The sequence below is a fragment of the Aptenodytes patagonicus genome, chromosome 1, assembly GCF_965638725.1.
Source record: "Aptenodytes patagonicus chromosome 1, bAptPat1.pri.cur, whole genome shotgun sequence".
NCBI lineage: Eukaryota > Metazoa > Chordata > Aves > Sphenisciformes > Spheniscidae > Aptenodytes > Aptenodytes patagonicus.
In genome coordinates this window covers 78,265,358-78,289,460 of record NC_134949.1, presented here as the reverse complement: position 1 = coordinate 78,289,460, position 24,103 = coordinate 78,265,358, and the positions used below count along the sequence as shown (strand labels likewise).

At 40.6% G+C, this 24,103-nt stretch overlaps 1 protein-coding gene across 1 annotated transcript in view; it reads left to right on the top strand.

Moving 5' to 3' along the window:
* The window catches only part of EFCAB6 (EF-hand calcium binding domain 6), a 113,320-nt gene extending 89,541 nt beyond the window's left edge, over positions 1-23,779 (top strand). Inside the window, exons 20-26 of the mRNA XM_076328605.1 lie at positions 2,167-2,355; positions 11,641-11,853; positions 15,270-15,497; positions 17,355-17,532; positions 18,375-18,559; positions 21,068-21,217; positions 23,650-23,779. Coding sequence (XP_076184720.1) covers positions 2,167-2,355; positions 11,641-11,853; positions 15,270-15,497; positions 17,355-17,532; positions 18,375-18,559; positions 21,068-21,217; positions 23,650-23,772 — 1,266 coding nt within the window. The 3' untranslated portion in view covers positions 23,773-23,779. The remainder of the gene's footprint in view (positions 1-2,166; positions 2,356-11,640; positions 11,854-15,269; positions 15,498-17,354; positions 17,533-18,374; positions 18,560-21,067; positions 21,218-23,649) is intronic.
* The last annotated feature ends 324 nt before the right edge of the window (positions 23,780-24,103 follow it).

Below are 24,103 nucleotides of genomic sequence, written 5' to 3'. Positions count from 1 at the left end.
TGCCCGTACAAGGGAGGGGAAGGGAACAGTGACTGGGAGGACAATGGGGGTAGAAATTCCCTGTCGTCAATGGCTGCATTTCTGAAATCTCAATCTGTGGACTCTGTCCTGCAGTTAAAAATAATGCAGGCTTCCAACAAAGACGTCACTAGTGATGTCACTGGTACAAGCACCCAATAAAAAGTAGTACCATGGGAGATGCTGTTTCTTTACAGAAATCTCTTTTCACACTATTTGGAAACTCTGGTGACGTTTGTAAACTTATTGAGGCCATGTTGCCATTTTTGGCCAAATAGACTAACTATTGAACAGGATACTGAAATATTTATATAATCACTTTACATTTTTCATAGTAAAGGGAAAAAAAATCCTTCCTGTGCTCTGCATTATTGAAATAAGAAATAGGTAAATTCAATAGCACAGGTTAGTGTTTGTTAAATTTTAATAGAAGACAATATCTGTCCTCTCATCCCTGTGTGTTTTGGGAATGGAGAAGGTCACAGTTTTGTCTGCTGAGGGTATGATTTGAAAATTACTTTTGGCATGAATAAATCGTCCATTTCATCTTTTAGGGTACCATTTGGTGGTTAATATAACTTCAGGGACCAAGGGATTTTCTCCATGGAGAGCCAGACTTTGTTCACCATGCTATGGAAAAGCAGAACTTTTTCTCATTTCTCTTACATGAGAAAATTAGGAAGTTCTCAATTTTCGTCTGAGCCATGTTTTGAGTAAAAGTTGCTGCCACCTATGTGATGGGGGACTCTAACGACATAAGCTTACAACATAATATTTTGTTAGAAAGAGGCAGATCTGAAAGCACAGTTCCTCGAGCCCCCCTCGTTGAAAAAAAAAAACCCATCACATCCCATCCACGACATTTCTACAACTGAATACAGACCTTTGAAGTTTCATAACAAATAGTTAAAGAGTTCAGGTGGGTCCTCTCTGTCAGTATAATCATTTCCCATTCGTTTTCACCATACTCGGTACAATGCATACTATATACTCAATGCTTTGTTTTTCCCATAAGACTTTCAGTATGTAAGCAAAGATGAAACTTCCATATTAAGAAGTTATAGAATTCTCTTTAGTGATCAAAGGATTCCATTTTAATGTCCTTTGGATATGGTAGCATTTGTTTTGCCAGTAGACATGGTTCATGTGCATTAAAATATACATTTTTAAACCTGTTATTTAGAACAGTTCTAATGCTAAAACATAAAAATTGCTGTGTTGTTACACCAGTATGTTATAGTGTTAGCAGACTAATAGGGCTTTAAACCTCAAGTTTTGAAAGGTGTAATATTCATTTACATTTATGGAATCAGTGATTTATATGTGCAGCATCGTAAATAAGGGGCAGAATAAAACAAGGGGCCGTGGTAAGTAAGTATCAGCCAGGCAGAATGAGAGTGCGTATGACACACAACTTTTCTAGACCTTGGTATTTCTGCCACTCATTTGGACTACTCTCTTGCATGCCTTCTGCCGCAACTGTGCTAGACCTAATCTGTTTCCCCTGGGAAAACTTTGGAAAACTCCCACAAAGAACAGGCTGGGCATTTTGTGCAAGGGAGGATGAGAAGAGAGCAAGTAAGCCTTCAGGATGAGCTGGAGCTAATGAGGGTGAAGGACTATCGAGTCTTTTAGGGAGTAGAAAACAGACTTGCCCCACCAGAGACAAAGGGACAATCACTGGGGGGGGACGGGGGACGGGGACAAAAGGCAAATTAAATATGCTCAGGAGAGTTTAATTTAAAATATTTTAATTAAAATTATTTAAGGCAGCCCTTAAATATTTTTGTTTGTTTCCTCTCTTGTCTTAATGACTACCTTTTCTGGAATGTTTGGATACTTGATATAATGCTTTTTTGCTTTTACTGTAGGTTGTTTATTTCCATATTTATATTTACACGTGGTACAGAAATACAGACTATTTTTGGCTTATTTCAACAATTGCATCTCATTTTTAAAGGAAAGGAAAGCTTCAAACTAAGGAAGGTTCCGAGAAATGTGTTTTGTTTCTTCATGTATAAAATACCTGCAAGTAAAAGGCATATGGGTCTCAGGTATTTCCATGTGAACTGCTAAATGGTTGCTAAAAAAGACTTCTCTTTTGGAATGTCTAGATTTGCTTAAATAATTTGAATTCTTGCTTCTCAGGCATTTTCTCTATTTGATAAAGAAGACACTGGCGTAATTAAAGCACTGGAATTTCAGCAAGTACTCGACCATTTCTGCTTTAAATTATCAGACAAGCAGTTCAGGCACCTTCTCAAGAACCTTAAGCACTGTGAGGACTTCACAGTAGACTGGAAAGTTTTCCTGAAAAACATAAATCACCTCATAGAGGTAAGAAGAGCCACCAAGCTATAATATATTTCTTTAAAAGATATGATCTGATGCGTTAGAAGTGACTGACTGACTAACTAACTAAGCATGCAAAATTCACGCATCTTTCTGTTCTCTCAGCTGAACTCCACCGAAACCCTTGCCTCCTTACAAACTGCTCTCGGAAGTTAAGTCTTGTGCTCATGTAGATTTAGGTCTGTACATGTGGCAAGCTGAAAGCATGACCACGGATACAGCCAGATTTCCCCAATGGGGTGACGTAGGATGTGGGATATCCAAATATTCCTGATGATCCTTGACCTGTCTAGGTGACTGCTGGACAGAAAAGTGAGTGGAGAGGGAAGCCCGCTGGTGTCAAACAGTAATAGCAGTGTAGATGTAGCAGGAAGGTCAAACACAGAGATTAGTCAAGAACAGAGAAAATCTTGACTGCAGTCATGGACAGAGTCTTCTGATGCTCTGAATATGCATGTCACAACAACTCAAATAAAACTAGAGTTGCTGTTTCTCTGTGGCAGATGTTTGTGTCCACAGTGCTTCGCTTGGAGTCGTTCACTTGGTGCAGAGTGCAGGAACAGATCCTTCAGTTCATAATCACATCCTTTTATCACTGCAGCAATCCTTACCATGTATGTGAATAATGGGAACATTATCAAAAGGTGTAAGTAAAAGACGTCTCTGTCCTATTTTATTTTCACAGTCCTTCCCTTTCCTCCAGCTTCTCCCCTCTTAGTCTGCCTTACCCAGCGGGAAGTGGGTATAAGTAGATCTCAGGGTGCAGGAGTCCAAATGACATTACCTTACAGCTCATTTCTGAACTTGGCTACGGATGTGAAAGCTGGTTACTAGCTGGATAAAAAGCAGTTCTAAAAAAAAAAAAAAGTATTAACTTGCATCTTATGTTCTGAGAAGTAACTATGTTTCATTTTCAAAAGTATATGCTTGAAGCACAAATAAAATGAGAAAAATAATAATCACCCCCCAATGGAAAAACATATAAAAAGCCTACCACTTTATTGCCATGGCGATAATAGAATGTTGTGCTAAACAAATCATATAGAGCTATACGGCGATTAAATCTTGTGTCATAAAGTAGAAGCTGGAAAACCAGTGAGAACTGTCTCAGCCTCTTCACGTCCCGAGTCAAAGTCTGTCAGGCTTCAAATAATCACAGGGCTTGAGTGATTCACAAGAGGAGGAGGAGGAGGAGGAGGAGGGACCACAGGTTTCGAATGAAGGAGGACCCATAAACAGCTCCAAACGCTTGTAATGTGTTACAGGCTTCTGTAGCGGGTTAGAGACTTTATCTATGTGTGTCAGTTACCAATAGGCATAGCTTTACCAAAGTGCTTATTATAAGGGTAGCTTTATTCAAAATTTTATAAGGTTGCTTAAATGTATTTTATTCTCTGTAAATTTAGCATTAATATTTATAGTAGTGCAACTGTTACTTTGTCCTTAGTGGCAGGACTACATTTAATTATAGTTATTTAAAAAATAGTTGGGGATTTTTAAATATTTATATTTTCAGCTTGCTAAAATTAAAATGCAATCTTAACAGATATAATAGATTACATGGTTCTCAAGTGTAAAGCGGTGGAATACTTCGTATAGGCTAGAAAATGCCGCATTTCCCCTTTTCCTGCTTTTATGCTGATATAAATTCAATAAGTTTCAACTGAGTCATACCAGCACAAAAAGCAATTGTATGAAATGTAACATATCTGTATACTAATTTTAAGAATGTATTTGTGTGCTGTAATATGGACCCGCCAGCAAGCTTTCGTGTTAACTTTAGAATACGTAGCTGCTTTTGTTAGGGAAGGTTTTGCAATAATGTCTTCTCATCCTCAAAGTAGGTGCTAAGCCTCCTTAACAACTTGACAAGCTGCACAATCCCTGGGATCAAACTCAGCAAGAGTGTACATTTTAACATGAAGTCTCTTTAACAGTTAGTCTTCCAAGACCCCAAATACTTTCCAGCTCAACTTAGCAAAAAAGTAAGCTACCTCCACATCTTTCAGGAGGTACTCGGTCCATGACAGGACTGGAGCCGGTACTGGTTTTTTCAATACTGAGCATTCACCTTGAACAGTTTTCTGTGCTGTGTTAGGGGTAGAAGGGATAAATCCATCATTAAAATCTCACATTAATCCACAAGGGAACATTTTTGAAAAGACAAAACAAATACGAACCAGGTTCACAGTGCTGGCTCACCTTCCAGATGCTCTCAAATCTCATGTTTTCATTTTGGGTTCAACCCAAAATTTCCCACGCCTTTGCAATTTCATCCCACCCTTGGGTTCACACGTACTCCTGGGCTCCTGTGCAGGTTCTGAGAGCAGGCTGGTTGTTAAATTATTCACTTCATCCAAACACGCTACAATTTTGGCCTGTAAAGTATGTATCTAAATTAATGAGCTATGCAACTCATTCAGGCACATTAGGAAAACTGATCATTACGCTATACAATTTGATCACTGAAGTATATGAAAAAGTAACGAGTAAAGTATGCAGCTTGATCATTAAAGTATGGAAAATTTACTGAACTAGTAAAGTATGAGCCTGGGATGATTTTTGTCTCAACTGGCACCTCATAAATAAAACCCACAACCACAAAGGCAAACATTCACAAACCCAAAAGCCATACAGGTTTAAGTTGTATTTTTTCCATAGAAAAGAGCTGAATAAGGGGAGACAAAAAAAATCTTGTGGAAATTATTTCTAAATGTTTTATGCGGCACGTGGATCTTTTGATAGCTTTGACATATGTTGATGAGCTTTACATTCTGATTAACTCTCTAGAATACGAGCTACAGCAGCTGTATATGAGCAGAATGCCCACTGAAATACACCTCTGTAGGGCTATACTATACAAAAATAGAATTAAAGAAATGTAAAGTAATTTAAGCAATATGATTGCATCTTAATATTCAGATAAGAAAGAACCAAGGTTATGGCATTTAGCTTGGATGTTGCTAACCAACTGCGGAAGAGCTGAGGAAGGAGACAGAGAGGACATTGTCTTAGGTGGGATGCTATTAACCACCAGTGGAGACTCTGAGGATATTTGTAAAAGTCCAGACCTTGGAGCCGGGAATATGCATCATGAACTTTTCTTGACTGACCTGCCAGTCTTGTGATTAATAAGACCTGAGTGGAGCCCTTCTGCATTAAAATTAAGTGGCTAACGCAGTCCAGCCTAATGAAAGCTGCACTTGGGAATCAGACCCCCCCAAAAGAAAATGTACTTGCATGTCCTTCCCCACTGTGAGCTATTGCAGATGTGGAAGGGGAAAAAAGTAAAGAACATGTTAAAAGCGATAGTTCAGGGCGTGCTGGTCAGGTCTAGAACAGCAAGGTGTCCATACAGGATCAGCACAGCTGCACTATAGTGGGGAGTATATGGGGAAAGGAGGGATTATGGTCAGGGCCAAACAATTTGTTGTTTAGCCTTTCTGGAGCCGAGAGTGCTCAGTGATTTGCTGCAAGCTTAGTAAACCTTCACCTGTCGAGTCCAGCAGTGAGTAGAAAGAGAGCAGGTCAGGTTGAGGAGATGACAGAGAGAAGGGACAGATCATTGCTCATGCCCGTTCAAGGGCAGGAACTGAGATGACAAGGGGCTTGCTGACACGTGTGTCTTTCAGGTGACAAAGGGAATTACTGGAGTGAGTAGAAACATATTCAGCAAAGCTTTTTGCAAAAAAAATTATTTCATCTAAAATGATGAAATTTGGAAATCAGAGTGACTTCCAGGACTTCTTTGCAGAAATTTGCAGAACACTTCAATATCAAACCAGGCATTTGATTTAGCTTTGTCCTGAACTTTCTGTTTCCCCACTAAGGTCTCCATTTTTGTTTGTATTTAGCTTCCTGTTCTGAGTTTCTCTGCAGTCTGTTTCATGCTGCTGAGTGCCTTGTTCACCAGCTGAGTGCATTTTATTTTCAGCCAGTTCCATCTAATCAACCTGCCTGCAAAACTGCAGGCTTGTTTGTTCATCCTTGGTGCTCTTCCTGACCGAGAGAGCATCCTGCTTCTCCTTGGACCAGTACCCGTGAGAGGATTCCCCCCCAGTATAGCAAGTTCACATCTCTTCTTGAAGCCTGGCACTGTGAGAGCTGTACCTCCAGGTCCCAGGACTGAAGTCCAGGACTAGTTTCTGCTACTCGCTAGTGAAAAGCATGGGTACATCGTCACTGTCCCCATCTTTGTTGGGCATGTTGCTGGTGGAGAGTCTACAGAGCTAAAACTTGCTCTCACATCACATTGCTCTCAGCAGTGGCTGCTACAACCCCTTCCTGTAAAATGCAAACGAAACAGCTTCCTTGTGATCTTGGAAACTATTCCTGAATCAACAGAGCGGACAGCACTGACACAGCTTACCAGCTCCATGAATGGAGGGTGGCTGTGCTGTGACTCCCCAAACACTGATTTGCCTGCAAGTGATGAAATGCACAGAGTGCAACTCTACAGTGTATCTATCTGTTGCAAACATATAGGTTCGGAGCTCAAAAAACCCATGCAACAGAGAATTGACATCCTCAGTCTTTTCACAACCTTGCTTCCTAAATTCAGCAGCATTACTAACCCAGCCCTTGTGCACTGTGTTCAGGCGTGGGGAGCTGAAGTTCATTTTGCTGCCATGATCTACCTGTGAAATTGCAGCAGGAGTACGTAAGGACCTGCTCTACAGGGGTCGTGCTTTTCCCTGTCTTGGGGGTGGGAGTTTTACAGGTTTATTCATTACTCACTGTCCTCATTTGTTGAACCTCTGGGCCCTCCTGTTCTGAGCCACTGATTTGATCGGATAACTGACTGTCATCAGTCAATGACCCATTGCACCAGCAGCAGAGATTAGCAGGCCTGCTGATTATGTCCCTACCCTCAGTCAGCAGCACCACAAACTTTGTCTGTCCTCATGTAGAACAGCTGTGCTCCAGGGAAATACCCCTTCTGGGATACCTGCATGTTTGCGTCTGTGTTCCAGTGTTACATCTGCTTCAGGCTGAGAAACATTAAAGCTTTCCTTACGCCATGATCTAACTCCATGTTTCTCTTTATCCATAGCAAAACTGGTTTGAAGATTCCCCTTCCTTGCCCCTGCTCTCCTGTGCAGTGCCCTCCCCATGACTACAATGTGCTGTCCCTCATTGTGCCGGGATATCTGTTTTGGGATCTTTCCCCATTGATAAGCCTGCCAAAGCTGTACCTCCCTTTCCTTCTCTGTTCTGAGTAATGAAGAGAAGGGTCTAATGGAATTTTAAAATGGCAAATTGTTCCTTGGGATGGAAGCCTTTCACTCTATATTTACTAAGAGTAGAGGAAAAGGAGAAAGTAGGGATAATGGAAAGTAAGGAACATAGTATCAGACCATCAGGCGTGCTGCTGATGGGCTAGACACTGCTGGGGAGACAGAGGTGCAGGGAAGCCTCACTGTGGCTCCTGCTTCTTTACCCAGTTCTACCTAGGCTTAATATTTCATAGTTATTTAATATAATAGTTATTTTAATTACATTTAGAGGAATGTGGCTTTTTTCTAGACAAGGCAGAGATTGGCGTGTGGGCCACCTTTGATTCATTGCGTCAAATCATTTTGTCAAACCATCGTATACCATTACATATTCTAAACACTACCAAGAGTATTTTATCCTGCAAATGTGACCTCAAAAGTTGAATCTGTCTGTTGCAAACGGTTGGTCAAAAGGAAAATGGTACATTACAGAAAGACCCTCAATGGAGTTTTCATCTTCTATTTATAATTGGGTTTATTATTGCAAGCTCCTGTTGCACACCAGCTATCAAATCCTCAGCAGGCGTAAATCAGCACTCAGGTTAATGGAGCTAGACTGATCACTGCCAGATGAGGATACAGCTCTACTTGTAACCCAGGGATAAAATACAAGCTTCTCTATAGTGCTGAGACTCTGAGAGCTAGAACAGGCTGGCTGGTGAATCGCTGGTTATCTGAACTTGAGAAGAAAATGCATTTCCACCCCAATCCACACTCAGGCAACTAACTCTGCTGCTTCCACACATCTTTAGGGATGAGCATTTATGGAAAGCAATTTGAAGATACATGTTGTTAGGGTAAAGGAGGGCCCATGGGCTAAGAGCAGAAGCTTCTAAAAGTGTGTGAACTGTCAAAAGGATGATTACTTCTGGCAAGGGTCATTCTCACGTACAAAGAGGAAAATGCATCCTTTTTCAGGGGAAGATACAAGGGCCGTCTTGTGTAAGCTGTTTCCCAAGACCTTTGCTTTCTGAGCCTCCCCAGAAAGGGAGGGAGGTCAGACTTGTGACAGGGCAGGGAACAGGACCAGAGAAATTGTAATTTATCTTGATGTACCAATTTACTTTCTAATTAAGAATTCCTCTTAATAGAAAAATCTTCCAGAAACAGGAAGGAGCTGCAGGAATGGAGCTTCACTGAGCAGGTGTGGGTGGCGGAGCCTTCTTTTATTACTAATCAGCATAGTTATGCCATTTATAGAAAAGGACATGAGGCTGTGCAAGGAACTTTCTAAAGAAGAAAAATACAGCCCTGCTTTGAACAGCAAGTGAGCTACATAGGGTGGCCCGTAAGAAAAGCCTCGTAATAATGCCTCCCCTCTCTTGGTGAAAGTAGGAGGTGAAAGTGGATTTACGTGGTCCTCCCAAAGCACTCTCAAATTCTGTTAGGAAGGGTCAGAAAGCCTGTAAAGACCTGAGCAGGGCAGTCAGGTAATCTGGACTTCACAGCTTATGGTGGCAGCTGGCATTTGGCCGTGGTGTGGGGCAGGTACTGCTCAGAGGCCGTGCGGTAGCCTGAGAAGCTACAAAGCAGAAGCAGGCTGCAGAGTCCTGGCCCCTGAATTCTGAAGTGATATACACACAGCTTGATGAGATGAGTGGAGCACATGACAGTGAATATCGGGAAATCACTAACAGAGAAGTAACCCCTTTTTCATCTGACAAAAACTCTTCTATAAATGGTCTGTAAGCACTGCTAGGACATACGCTGCACAGCTCTGAGACAGCTTCATTCCTGTTGCTCCCTTTCGAGGTTGAAGTGAGACGCGTTTCTCAGGTTTGTTGTATCCACACTGTGTATAAGGTTAGTTTCAAATTAAGAAATGGCACTTAAATGTCCAGATGCCCAGGCCAGAGTCTGAGATTTTAGGCTCCAGCTCCATTATTTCAGCTAAAGGAGATTATTTTAGTAATGGATGATAGAGTCACAGATACACAGTGAATGTACTAACTGCATATGGTAGACGAATGTAACACAGTAACTGAATAGAAAAGGTTTTCTAGTTTTCAGTCTGTAGTTTGCAAGAAGAGCAAGTGATTTCCTTTTTTTTATTGGCTCTCTAACCATTCTATGATCAAAGTGTGTTAGGTCTTATGAAATAAACAAAAAGCTCTTGAAATTAAATATATTAGGAAAGCTTGCACTTACAAAATATGTTTCTTTAAAAGGTTGCAGGGTAGTAATACTTTCCCTAAGTCTTTGGATTCATTAGAATAATTAAAAGCAGCGGTGCAGTGTTTTTTAGTTGCAGTAATGTCATGCAGGCAGAAGGTGCACCCTGCGCTGGACCGTGCCCGGCAATCTTAATTTCCTGACTATGGCACAAACTGGCTTCTGCGTCTGCATGCATGATTCCACTTCTCGTATTTCTTCTCTTAACAATAATGCAGCCGTAATGTCTGTCGCAAACGTATGTTTTATGTAAAGCATGGTTAATATTGAAAAGTGTTATCTGCATTTGAAGATAGTAGAGTCTTTTCTGATTAGGAGGCAGGTTTCTTGCAGTTCTGTAAGAAACATATTTTCTTTTCCATCCAGTTATAATGATCATGTGAGACGTGACAAGGAAACAGGAGCGCAGGACCAAAAGCCATCTGTTTCTTTTTTGGTATTTCATATTGCATGGAGGAAGAAGGTGGCAAAGCTTATATGCTTAAACATGGGGGTATAAAATATGATAGTAACATTTAACATGCTGTGAAGAAATGTCTTTGAACCAAAACCAGATTTTTTTCTTGTTGTTTTTACCAGGACCTGTTACCACAGCTATAGTAAAACTGACTGCCGCTTGTGTTTGTGAAAACTTTACTTATAAGGTATTTTACATATTTAGTTTAGACACTACAGTGGGTGGAAAGTCAGCTTCCATTCCTGAAAATAAGTAGTTTCTTCTTCAAAATTCTGATACTGCTTTTTTTATTATTATTATTATTCCACATTGTGCCATTCCTGAGACTACTTTTATAAGTAAAACTTGGTTTCATTCCAAAAACTGAAGTTTACTGCTAATTCTGGAGGTAGAATGTAAATGTTGAATAGATTTCACTGATATTTAACTTTATGAAATGTGGCCTTTTGCATGCACAGTTAGACTTTTGGTATTCTCAGGTATGTCCATACCAAAGCCTAGCAGTGCTTTACTCTGCAGTTTATTCCAGCCAACTGTATTTTGCCCTTTTTATTTCTGCTTGCCATATGACCTTCTACTGTATTTACCCAAAGTGTGGATTTCCACCCTGCAGAATGCTTAATGGGGGTTTAGTCAGCAATAAGCTCCAGTGGTAGATTTTAAAAGCCGTACACCCGTGTTAGATTTGAAAGCAACACACTGAAAAAAAGGGGTTGTGCACATCTTGTACTGGCATTAACACACTTGTACCCAGCCCCTTCTCTGCTTTCCCCTCACACATTCTGTACCTTTGCAGCCTTAAACTGCATCGTTTAGCTGCAGTATCCCTACTGTGGATGGCCAGATTAAAAAGTACCGCCATAAATATACCTGGAACTTAGAAAGGAAAGGGAAAATAATTGCCCTCTCTTTCATCTCAGGACTGAAGTGCCTTTTCAGTCAAAGAGATTTCCACTGCGTGCTAAAGACTATTCAGATGAGAAGAATACGTTTGGGATATTTGGGCTAGTTAGCGCTTACTTCCCTTTTTTCTGCATTAACAGAATAGCCCTCTTTGTAAGATCACCCAATTTTTTAGACCTTTGTAAAAGTTTAGGTCAGTCTTGGAGTCCTGTGCTTTTGTTGGCCTGTCACCAATTGGATCCCGTTTATAGAGAGTCTATTTTTCCCTTAACTACTTGCATAGCCCTTTTCTCTTTTGTGGTGCAAGCCAGAATTCCTGGAAGCAGGTTTTACTGCCTGCGGGATCTCGAAGGCCGCCTTCTCCATGGACGTTTCCCTCCTCGACTGGCTGAATGCCACATTGCGATTTATAATTTATTCAGTGGATCCATTACTGATTCTCTGTGTATGTTTTTCGTCTAGACTGAGGAAGGGCAAAAAGTCGTTCCGCCTAAGTCTTCTTGGGAACTGTCAGAGAGAGGCATCCTCTCACAGATACAAGAAGTAGTGACTGCTAGTTTTAACACAATTGCACAAGAGTTTAAAGATATTGACTCTTCAAAAGATAATACAGTATCAAAAGAGGAGTTCTGGGATATAGGTAACCGACATTTTCAGCATCTGACTGAAGAACAAGTAAGAAAACTGTATTATTTTGTCTTGTCAATTTAAGTGTACAACTGGGTAAACTGGCTTTGGCTGCGTTTGCATACTGTTATGTATAGGCAAGTAGTTTAAAATTTTGGATGAAATGAAAATGTTTTAAGACTATCATTCCATGAACATTTGTTGCTACATTTGTGGGAGATTATTTTTTTCCTTATCTCTGAGTATGGTTATGAACTATAATAATCACAAGCTTTCTAAAGCAAAGTCACGGAGATGCTATTGCTAATAGCGAAGGTGTGAATTTAAAGCACAGTAGTTCTCTTTCACTAGCTCTTTATCTGTATATTTGCTATTTTAAAAGCTTCTTTTTTCAGTTTTAAGTTAATCCACTTCCAGTTGATGGAGAAAAAAACCTCAGCATGGAATAAAAAGTACTTCCATGGGGAGCTAATGCAAATTCCTTTTTCTCAGCAGCTATTTTGTCCTGCCCTCCTTGGACAAAGAAAGGGGCAAGCATTTGACATTTCCTGGCCACCTCTCAGCTACTTTTCTGGGTTAAAGATTCCCCCAAATTAGCGTCAGCAGAGTTCATGTAACCTTGAATTTAGCTTGAGTGACTGAAGTAATTTCATGAATCTGGCAGTACAAACCATCCGATTAGCCCAGTGCTAATCTCAGGGGAACCTGAGAGGCCAGTCTTTCATAAGATTCTGCTTCTGCTGAACTTAAAATGAAAAGAGCCATTTTTTATCTTTGCTAATGCTGGTTCAATGTGATTTTTCCTAGTCCAAATACTAGGTGAATAATAAAACAGAGGGAACCTTGACTAAAAGATTGCAGATTTTACTTAACAGCACTCTAACCTTCATGCTCATGATTGCATCAATGCCATTTGGCAGCAAACTGAAAGACAAGACACAGAGCCTCCAAACTCGTATGCGTGTCTGCACTACAGAAAATTTTTTTGGTACTTTGCTCATTCAGACACATCCTCTGATTTCTTGGCCCTGTACTTCCCACCAACATTTTTTACTATAAATTGCAGACAGGAGTGGGGCCTGCTTGTAATTACAGCAAAGATATTGCACAGTCTGACATGTTATCAGGTGCTGCTATGCATGTGTAAAGTTGCAGATGAAAGCACTGAAAAAAATCAAAATATTTTCCACTTCCCCCTTGAAAATAGCAGAAAAAACCCAAATGGCCTGTATACTCTATTCCTAGAGCCACACTTCTCGTGAGGTACCAAGTGCAAGTGCCAGATCTGAACCTGGACCCTCAACACCAAGTGAAAGCAAAAGTAAAAATGTGGTGATACTCTTTCCTCATCCCTGTGAACTGCTGAGCAGAAGCACCAGGGTGAGCTCGCGGCTGAGCCCTGGCCGAGGCAGGAGAACTCACACCTTCCTGAGCTGTGAAAAATCTCTTGGTTTTTTTCTTTTTTTGGAAGCAGTAAGGCAAGCATCTCCAGCTGAAGAGTCCTCCAGACTAGATCCTGTCTACTTTACACTCAGGAAGAAGTGAAGGGACACAGGAGCTATTTTATACTTAAAAGAACCTCAGACAAGTGAAGAAAAAAAATCTTGATAGAAACTGTCATCCATAATAGCAACGAGAAGCAGGCCTGAGGAGCCTCATTTATATAAGTAGCAGCCTCTGTGTGAGTGAGACTCAAGCCCTGTATCTCCAGAGATATTTTGATTTTGACAGGCCTCTCAAAGATATGCCTACGTATATCTATATGAAGATGCCCCAGGAGAGCCTTCCAATCTGGGTACAGGGTTTGCCACTGCTAATCCAAACCCCTGCTGTTCAGGCTGTTGTTGCTGCTCAGAGTTATTACAGAAGTGTTACTAATATTCATAGTCTGGATGACTTCACAGAAAATGTCTTCTTTTATCCTTTCCTGGATAATGGCCACTTACTGTTTGCTATTAGCAAGGCTCAGCTGGAATCTGTATTGAGTAGTGGATGAAGAATTTCTTCCTGAAGTTTGGCTGCTTGGTCTTCTGAATTTCTGATGCTGTGACCTTTTTCATAAAAGGCTAAGGATGGTAAACGTTGCAAGCAAGGTGTTGATTAATATCTTGCCAACTGACATCCCCCTTTTTATCACAGGTGCTTTTCTCCTCTCTACTTGAACTCCCTTGACTTGCTTGAACTATCTGCAATCCCCCAAATGGCTAAACTTCACTGGGTGTTGAAATAGTTTCTCACTGTAGCTAACCCAGCTCATCAGGGTATTGTTCTATTTAATTGAAGTTTGTAATACACTTCGAGATCCTCGTATGAAGTGTGAAATATAATCACAAGCGCAAAATAGAATTGTTTATAATTCATAATGTGGTGGCAGCCAGGCCAATGGGGGAAAGTTGAAAGGAAATTCAAAATGTATCCTTTGCCCTTTGAAGTTTGACTGCAACTTGGCACATGCATCAAAGAGGTGACTAGCTTCCTTTAGGGTTTAAGTCTCTGCCGAAAAAGATCAAATCAAAAGCAATCTGAGGTTCCCAATTAGATTTATATTAAAAATCAATAATGAAGACCCTAAAAAGGCATACTGATGACTCTTGAAACACTTGCAAAATGAGTGCAGCTCATTTAAGGGCAGGCTGTGATAATCCTTGCTTTGATTAGTAGCTTATATCATGAGTAGTCCCATTTAATTCAGTGCAGCTACTTACTGAATAAAGTGCTGTTCAGCGGGAAATCAGCCCAGCCTCATCCTTACGATTCCATACATAGCCCAGAGGGTGGGCTGCCTGCCCTGTGTCGGGCCAAGCAGCCACACGGACCTCCACGGGCAGCAGAAGCAAGGGTATCAGCAGCTGCACCCAGGTCTTCCATAGGCTGGCTGTATTGTAGAGGTACAGTTCCTGGCCATACATCCTAACTATATGTGATTCTAGAGGCTGTAAAGATTTCCTGCTATGTTCTTTCATGCTGATTCATTGTTGCCCTCAGGGTGAAATAATTTGTTGATGCAAATACAATAACTGAGGAACCTTAATGGCCTCCTGAGATGGTGGTATAACTTGGGTGCACCTGATAGCATGAGAAATTCGCCTCAATGGTACTTAGCCAGGATACAAGTGCACCATGTATTTGATTTACATCTCATGTTAAAGCATTATTCTTCTATACTGCAGCTCAATCACTGTGTCTAATCACAGGGTTTAGTAGTTTAAACAGCACACTAAGGGCCCAATTCAATTAAAAAATGTCCTGCAGAAATCCTTTTTTCATTGTTTTCCCAGCCTTGTGCAGGCTTCTGCAGAGAAGCTGTGATTTTTTTTTTTTTTTAATAAGATGGGCCCTAGGATTCCTTCTATTGCAAGGCATCTTTCTTTTTTGATACGTTTTGTCATCTCCTTAGTACATAAGGGGATTCTGTTGTTGTAAAAACTAGCATTTACAAAAGTCATCTTTTGCTTCTTCATCAGTTTGAAAATCTTTGGAACACAGTGGATGTCAGTGCTGGTGGACGGTTGAAGTTTCAGGACTTTTTGAAGAAGTTCAGCTCAGAACTTGTAACGATGCCATCAAGCACTCCCAGTGCAACTAGTTCTGCAACTTCTACCAAGCCAGCTACCTGTGCCATGCAGGAGCCACGTGTGTCTTCTCGGCCTGAACGTCCCAAGACATCATCTTCTCTACTAGGGCAAAAGAGCGTAAGTGTGGTTGTTTTATGAATTTTATGGATTTTCATTTCTGTGCATAGGCTGAAAATAATACCTGTGGAACTCAGTGAAGGTATTCCTATTGATTGCCCATGAAATCAGGCACAACCACCTGTCAATAAGCAAATGAGGTAATTTGCAAAACTGTGTTACGATGACAAAATTGGGCCAGAGAGTAACTCCACTAAAGTCAAAGGATATGTCAATTTATACCAATAGCATTCCCTGCTGTTACCCTACACATATCCATCAGAGCAGTACAGCAAATAAAATTCCGGTGTTTAAGCACAATCAGATTTCTGAGAACAAAGTAAACAGCCCAAATTACAAAGGCCCAATAGCAGCATAAATAAATATAGACAGCTTATCTGTGGTCATCTGACAAAGTGAGGCAGGATTGGCAGTTGCAATTTTCTAATAGATGTTTGCTGGTCTGTCCAAAACCATTCTGGTGGTCTTGCCTGCTTTCTGGTGGATGCCAAATTACATCTGTTAATGCCTGATAGTCTGACTGATAGACTTGCCATGAAGGCCAGTGAGCTGAGGGAGGAAAGAGGAGTGGACTAGGAATGCAGTAGTTTTGCTTCATTTTTGCATCCATACCTATACTTCGTGTCGATAATGCACTTTGGTCCTCTCCACTGCCATGCTGGCCTCTTACCCTAGTGCTAGAATTCAAAGAAAGGTGGGGAAATCCTTACAGGCAGAAAAATTAAATATGCCCCTTGTGGAGCTGCACCTACCTATTCCACGTTCTTTGGCTACAACAAACCTACAACAGAAAAATAAAATACTTAGAATTATTCAGTGCCTGGAACATGCTTGGATTTTCTGACTACTTCTACATGGAAATGTTTAGCTACTGAAAAAGAAATAACAGATTGAGCAAATTAAAGATGCAAACAACTTGTCAGGGCTGGTAAATCTAAACATTGGCCCATTGCTAGCTAAATTATTGCATTAACTATAGGTTCTTTCTTGAAAAGCCCAGACAATTAGGTACATGCATCCTTCATGCTTTGATCCAGTTCCCAGAGAAAGCAATGGAAAATTCCTTATTACTGTCTGTGAATGCTAGATTGGACAGTATAAGACAGTAGGAAGGGAACTTAAGTCTCTCCAAACTTATAGCTGTTGGAAAGAACCCAGCCAGCCTGAACACTGATCAGGATGAATGTTCCTGCAGCGTTCATTGTATGGAAATTTGTGTGAGGCCTCAGCAAGTCTGCACCAATGAGACCTCAAGTGAGCACTGCAAAGTCTCACTAAATATGAGATTATACATTGGATCTAGAAGCATAAATACCGCTTGTGCACGTACTGTACAGTGGTAGGCTGAGGTTTTGCTTCCAGCTCACCCACAGTACTGCTGAGGCAGCAAGCAAAAAGACACTGAGCACTGGGATCCTCTCACATTATTCCTTCTGTGGCTCTGCGTAGGACCGGGAGTTCTCCCCGTAACAAATCAAAGCAATGTTGTTTCGTAATTCAGTGACTTTGCACTGGTTTGTTTGTTTGTTCTAAGATGGCACTACATAGCTTTTTTTGAACACGGTATCTGTTGTTTAATAAGAAACAGCTTGAAGAAACTATAAATGATTTACAAATTACGCCAAATAAAAAGTGGTCAAGGCCCGTTAAATGAATAGTGTCATTTTGACGCTAAGAGTGTTCTCACATTTTTACCTACAGTTTTGCAGACACAATTAAAATCAGACTTAGAAGTGGCTCAAATGGTACATTAACCTCAAGTCTGGAAGACCAGAAACTGGATTTGTCATCCGGTGGTTTGTCTACACAACCAGTAAAACTCAATAGAAAAAAATTACCATTATCTCTTGCTTTTAGATACCAGCATCCAGTCATCCTCAGACAACAACAACTTGTTCTGCACCTATCCTTAACTGTGAAACAATAGAAAATAAGATAAGAAAGAACATCCAGCATTCCTGGAGAGGCATACTGAAAGTGTGCCAAGAGAAGGATGTCAGCAAGCTAGGAGAAATCCTAGTGTCAGACTTCTTAGGTTTGTTACCATCTGAAAAGTGCTTTATTCATTCTCAAGATGCGTTCTGTTTTCTTTCTGGTGTCCCAGCCATACGAACATCTGGCCTCTAGTAAGTGGCATCCACTGCATGATTGCTCCAGGTACCACCCTGCTATTGCAGACCAGAACAGCTTACAGTAGGCTCGGGTGCAATACATTCACATCCCTATTCAGAATTAGCTGCTCCTTGGAAAAGGAGTGTGTGGCTTTGCTTGTGGGTACTTAAGGCATGCACACAAGTTTCTCATCGCCTTCCCAACACACTACCCTTTCTGTGCCTGGGCATATTTGAATGCATAGATTCACCAGTCTTTTCCTTGTGTGTGCTTCTGGTTGCACTGGTCTTGATGGCTGAATGCCTGCTGATTTGAAAGGACCCTGGATTTTACTCTTAGAAGAGCTGGGCTATGCTGCTCTTCTGTTGTGTTCTCTTCCGGAGAAAGGATTTTCTGTGCCTTTGTTAGGATATTTGCCTGTGTGATAAGACAGTGTGCACCTGTATAATCAAATGTAAAGTCATGTTAGCTTATCAGATCTTTTATCTCAGTTAATGTCAAGGAGTACTTCTTGTGCATTTAAAATCAAAATGACATGTATAACAACATTACAGTCCTCTGAAACCTTGTAAAATGTGAACTGCCACCCCGTAAGTATAGGCATATGCATATAGCTGCGTATAGCAAGAACTGCATAACACACTTATGCAGCAGTCACTGCAACTGATGACCTGTCAACATATCCCTGCTAAAACTTGCGAACACAGGACAACAATTGGCTATTTTTAAGAATGACAAAATGAATATTCTTTCTTTGCATTTCAGATATAGCAGAGAAGTTCAATTTGGATTTAAGTGAAGGGGAAATTAACCAAATAACAACAAAATATGATTTAAAGAAAAATGGAAGATTTGCATACTATGACTTCCTTCAGAGTTCTATCTTGTTGTTAAAACCACAGGAAAGCTCACTGCTACAGAGGGTAATTATACAGAAGCCACAAAAGCCAGTAGGTACAAAGCTTATAAATATCAAAATGACAATTTTTTTTCAGTTTCTGCTGTACTGACAGGATATTTCATGGCCTGTTTCTATATTCACTTTATGCAGGGACTTTCCAGCATTCTCTTATTTAATCCCATGATATTAATTGCCTAGTATTCATTTGGTATCTCCTTCAGTTGGAGGATTTAACTCCTTTGGATCACGCTCTGTGTAAACAGGTTATATGGTAAATTGGCTAAATTCGCTAAAATTTGGATAATAATTCCAAATAGAAAACACGGCTGACTGTTTAAGAGCTTTTGTTGAACTAAATAAAAATCAAGCTAGAAATAAAAAGTGCATGGGATGTGTCTTAGGATGGCCCCGACTAGAGATCTGATCAGCAAGCTGTGCCTCTGGCTCCACACCCAGCCCCGTAAGTAAAGCCCAGAGGAAGCTCTCACTTGCACTGCTGTTAATGGTCACTAAAAACATCTAGTAGCCAGGACTGGTCAGCACACATTGCGCCCTTGCAGCTCCCCCTGCCACACATATCTGCCTCCCAAGCTGCGATGAAGAGGCAAAAGAGTCACGGCAAGGCAGCTACACACAGGCTGTTCCCCTCTGCCCACAGTACCACTCTAGGGCAGAAAAGATCAGAAGGGACACAGAAATCTGGCTTTCATGGCCCAGAAAGGAAGGCATAGGTTATAGCATCCCAATCAAGTCATGTAGTAGGAACAGTGCCAAATTCCAAATCTGCTCATTCAGCGAGCCTGCTACATTTTTAGGCTGTTTCTGACTGTGCCTAATTAGTTTAGATATGGTTAGTAGCAGCATTTTATAGAGAAATCACATTACCAAACTGTTTTCAGATGTGGAACGAACAGATTGTCTACCAAGGTATGAAAGGAATATCATTAGGAATTATCAAGTATGCACTACCAGTAGGGATAGTAAGGTAAAACTATTAAGTTTTGCATCAAAGGACTTCCATTATCTTACATAAGGTTTCTTTTGTACACAAATTTGATGCTGTAAAATTCCATCCCAGTATTCTGGAGTGGATAAAGCAGTAATTTTTAAGTGCCTATGTAGTTGTCTCAAATAATTTTTATTTTATTTATTCTATTCAGAAAAAATAAAGGTCTCGGTCCATGTTCTGAACACCTTTATATAATGTAATATTCAAAGTGAAATTTCCTCATAGATTGCTCAGGCCATTCCACCTAGTAAGTGTACAGATACACATCAAGAGGAATAATAACAAAACCCAAATAAAACCTTTTTTTTTGGTGGCAGGCACAATTCCTTCTCTTTCTCAAAAGCCTGAGAGAATCAATGGCCTTGGGCTTCATGGAAGCATCCAGGCTCTAAGCTATGAAAACAACCCAAGTTGAAGTCATCGTAAAGCGTGCTTTCCCTCCCTTCAGCCCACAAGGATATTCAGTACTTTGGGTTGGAAACTGCATTATTCATGTACCCACTCATTCCTCAGCTACATAGTCTGAAGGAGGAATACCCCAAGAGCACAGAAAGAAGGTGCAGCTGCCCCCCAGGCCTCTTACAACTCGTGTAGGTGCAGCACGGCCTCTAAGTCCATGCAGTAGATGTATAAAGACAACTGTGCATTTTCTTCACGAGGAGATGCTTGTAGAGACGCCAGTGGCATGCGCAACTGGCACAAACGGGGCACTATCGACTTACCCAATTACAATAATAAATACCAGGAGAGCGTAGGGCGAAGCTGAGACGGAGCTGTATTTTGAGAAAATAGTAGAGCAGATCCAGACCCTGCAGGTGGATTGGGGCTTGCTGACTTTTCCGAAGTCCCTTACTCATCACTCTAGTGTTAAAGCTTTGTACAAGTGGAATTAATTTTCCCTTAATGAATAGTTCTGCAGTTCACAAGTATTCAGGGTACACCAAAGTAACAAGGTTAGCCAGGCTAAAACAACAGAACACAACATGTCCCAAGGAAAATTAACCCTATGGTCCAGCTGTGGAACTGCGGAAAGGTTCAAAAGCTGGTTACAAGCTATTTTATGTACTGGGAAAAGTGTAGAGTAGGGTTTTGTTTTTTCTTAAATACCGTACCGCTCCCACAGTTGGCTTATGCATTCAGTCGCTTTTAAGCAAAAATTTCACTCTGAAAAATGAACACTGCAGAGAATGAAAAATGACTGAAAGAGGGAGTTGAAACAAGGACAAGCATAATACATGTGAAAACGCTGAGATCTGAGCAGAAGTAACACTGACTTCAGAATCAGTTTCAAATAATAAAAAGTTAGGGCTTTGACAGTGATTAAGTTAATATACCATCTGCACTTCCCAAGAATATCAAAATGTTATAGGTTAAAATAATCTTGTGTAAACAGTATCTTGCAATAATTTGTAAACAAGTATTCAGCAGCCAGTCGCAGATCAAGGCAGCATCACAGTCCAACACCTTTTCATTCTGCATTATAGTTGTGCCCAGTTGTGCTCACGATGATGTTAGTAAATGCAAGTCTTTCTCATCCAACTTTGTTAGATGAGTCCTGGACCACAAACCACATCGTTCTTCAGTGCAATGCTGAGAATTCAGCCCCAGATCTTGTGCTGCTGGAGACCAATGAAGCGAACTTTTAAATCCTGTGATGAAAGTCATACTGGACTGTTACATATTGCAGATTTCAGACAAGTAAGTTGCATTTAGCAATTAATAGTCAGAAAATTACAGTGGTCTAATCTGAGCTTCCTGACTGAAAATTTTCTGAAAAACAGTACTGAACTAGAACGCATAAATTCATCCTGGCCCCTCTTTGTGACTTCAGCTCTGATCATTACTCAGGGTAATCTTTCTCCACATGTGATTACACTTCCTTGAGGTCTGAGGTCTTAGTGGGGTTCTGAATAGATAAAACAGAGAAAAACCTTAGTCCCTATACAAATTTTAAATGCATATCTTTCACAAACACGTGGGAAGGGAATAGAAGCATACCTTCTGATAGGTCTCCCTTCAGGCACTGCTACAGCAGCAGGATCCTGTGACCCTCCAACTGGTGTGGTCCTTTCTGAATGTGGAACGGGCTCAAGCAATCCCCACTTGAGAGTCTCTGTTTCTGGTTTCTCTCCCTGCTCTTCTGGGTGCAGCATAGTTTTGTACTAGGCAAGGGATCCATATCCTCTGCAATATTGTAGTACCTTGTATCTCCTCAAATACACACCTGTGTATTCTGGATATCAGTAATTCTTCGTGTAGATCCATGGAGAGTTTGGTTTTTGCTTAGCTGTACTGGTTTCAAAATCTTCGATATTGTTTTAACTAGGAATAATAATCACAATCTGTTCTGGAGTAATTTTGAATATCCGCTATTCAACTGCAAGGAAAAAAAAAATAGTGTGAGGCCCTAAACCCATTTAATGCTGTGTGCATTAGGACACGCCTTGGTATCGCTACTGCTTCAAAGAACTGGTCGACTAGTGGATGGGATGCTCAATCACAGTAAGCAAATGCTTGGCTGCAATAAGCAACGATAAGGTGTACTTCTGACGTTCCCCTTTCCCTGGAGCTGCAGGAAGCCAGCTTGTTGCCTGGTAGACTATAAACCTGGTTGATTATACCAGTCACAGAAGTGCTCTTTTAAATCTTTACTTATTTAGGACTGGTGGGAACGTGATATGTTCTGGCACTGCCACATAGCTGAAACCTAAGTCCCTGCCTGCTCCTCCACGAAGGCTGAGGAGCAAGATGTATCAATGGGGCTGTACCAACTTCATGCCTGAGGCTCCCTGTCTATCACCGCAGCTTTCTGACTGCTTGGGCACTGCCTCAGCAGACCAGGCTCAAGGGAGACGGAGCGAAGATCAGGCTCTTTTGCATTTGATTTTAATTTGTCATGTTCCTCTAGGACATGTGATGATTACCATTTATAGTTAAAGCAATGTCAACAACTTTCAAATCAAGCTTCCTAACATGATATAAGCTAAGCAAAAAAACAAAACCAAAAACCAACCAACAAACCCACAACCAAAAAACTAACTCTTCGTGGATCTAGATCAAGAAGCAATCCCCGATTCCAGAATCCTACTACAAAGGTGTTAATCTGCTGTTTGACAAGATATCAAGTGATTTGTGGAGGTACAGATCCCTTTATCTCCTAGGTAACTTAATGTACTGAAATGGGGAAATTAGCTCTCTACTAACTTCAGTAACACTGCTATTTATGGCTGTACTGTCTGCAAGGGGTCATTAGCGATTTCTGATGCTGAGCTGTTAAGAGGGAAAGGGGCAGACTAATCTGAGTTTGCCAGAAAACTAATGACAACTGGCATAGCACACAAGGACACACCGTGTTGCTGGTCACTTTCAGGGTTTAAATTCCCAAGTGCATCTAAAACCAGAAGTAATCCTCAGAAATTAATGCATTACTTTCTTTCATGTTAGGGCATTGAGAACACTTAAAACTGTTGAAATGCTGAAAAAATGCACCGAGTGAAATATTTGAAATATACAGGTATCTAACCTGGCTTCTAGCATCAGGTGAACCAGATGCGTCATGTTCAAGTTGGGTTCTCACGGAAGTGACAGGAAGGCATGCTTGCAGGCTGAGCATTTGCCCCACGGAAATTAAAAGCACTGAGTGCATCATGGGCATTATTATATACATAGGAGTTTGCACAGTTTGAGTGACTGGATTATTCCTTCTGTTTCTCCGGATGCAAAGGCTGCAGATCGTCCAAGGAGGATAGAAAGGCAGATATTGCACCTCTTCACCTCATCTCCAGATAGTAGTGAAAGCCTTTTAAACATGTACTTTTTGTAAATTAGCTTCTATGCACATGGGCTATCCATTTCCCAATGCTCCCTCAGGCAAGTGCTAGTTGGGCTAGTGGACAAAACCCCTGCGTATGCAGGTTTTCAGATATGCATCCCAGGGAGCCGGTACTGGCATGGGAAGAGTAAGAGATAATAAAGGAAGGTTTGATTTTCTAATATTCTGAGAAACCAAAGACAGAGCGGAGCTGAATCATCAAGTTATTTTGTAAAGAAATTTTAGCAAGATAATGTTTTTACTTCTTGCTCACCCAAAGCACTGGAATAAATTTTAAGGTTGTCTCTGTCTTTTGTAGGTTCTTCATGAGTACAGCATCGACCTAACTGAAGAGGAGTTATTCAACATTTTGGAATATTATGATAAAACTTTGTCTTCAAAAATATCCTATAATGATTTTCTCCAGGCATTCATACAGTAGGATTTGGTCAAATGCAGGAAACTGTAGATAAAGACAGTGACTGATTTATAATTTCAAATTTCAAACTAATAAATTAATTGAGTATGGCTTTTTTGTATCTATTCATTAGAAAACTCAAAATACTTTAAAATTCTGACAGTGGTCCTGTGTTGTGGATTAAATCTACATAGTGAGGGAATTAATTTTGCATAATCCATTTATCAAAAAAGAAAAAGACAACAATTAACATTGTCAAAATAATGCTTCCTAAGAAGTCTCCAAAAGCAATCCATTTAAGGCAATTCTGGTTTTAATTTTACACATTTTATTAATGACATACTCTTAACTTCAA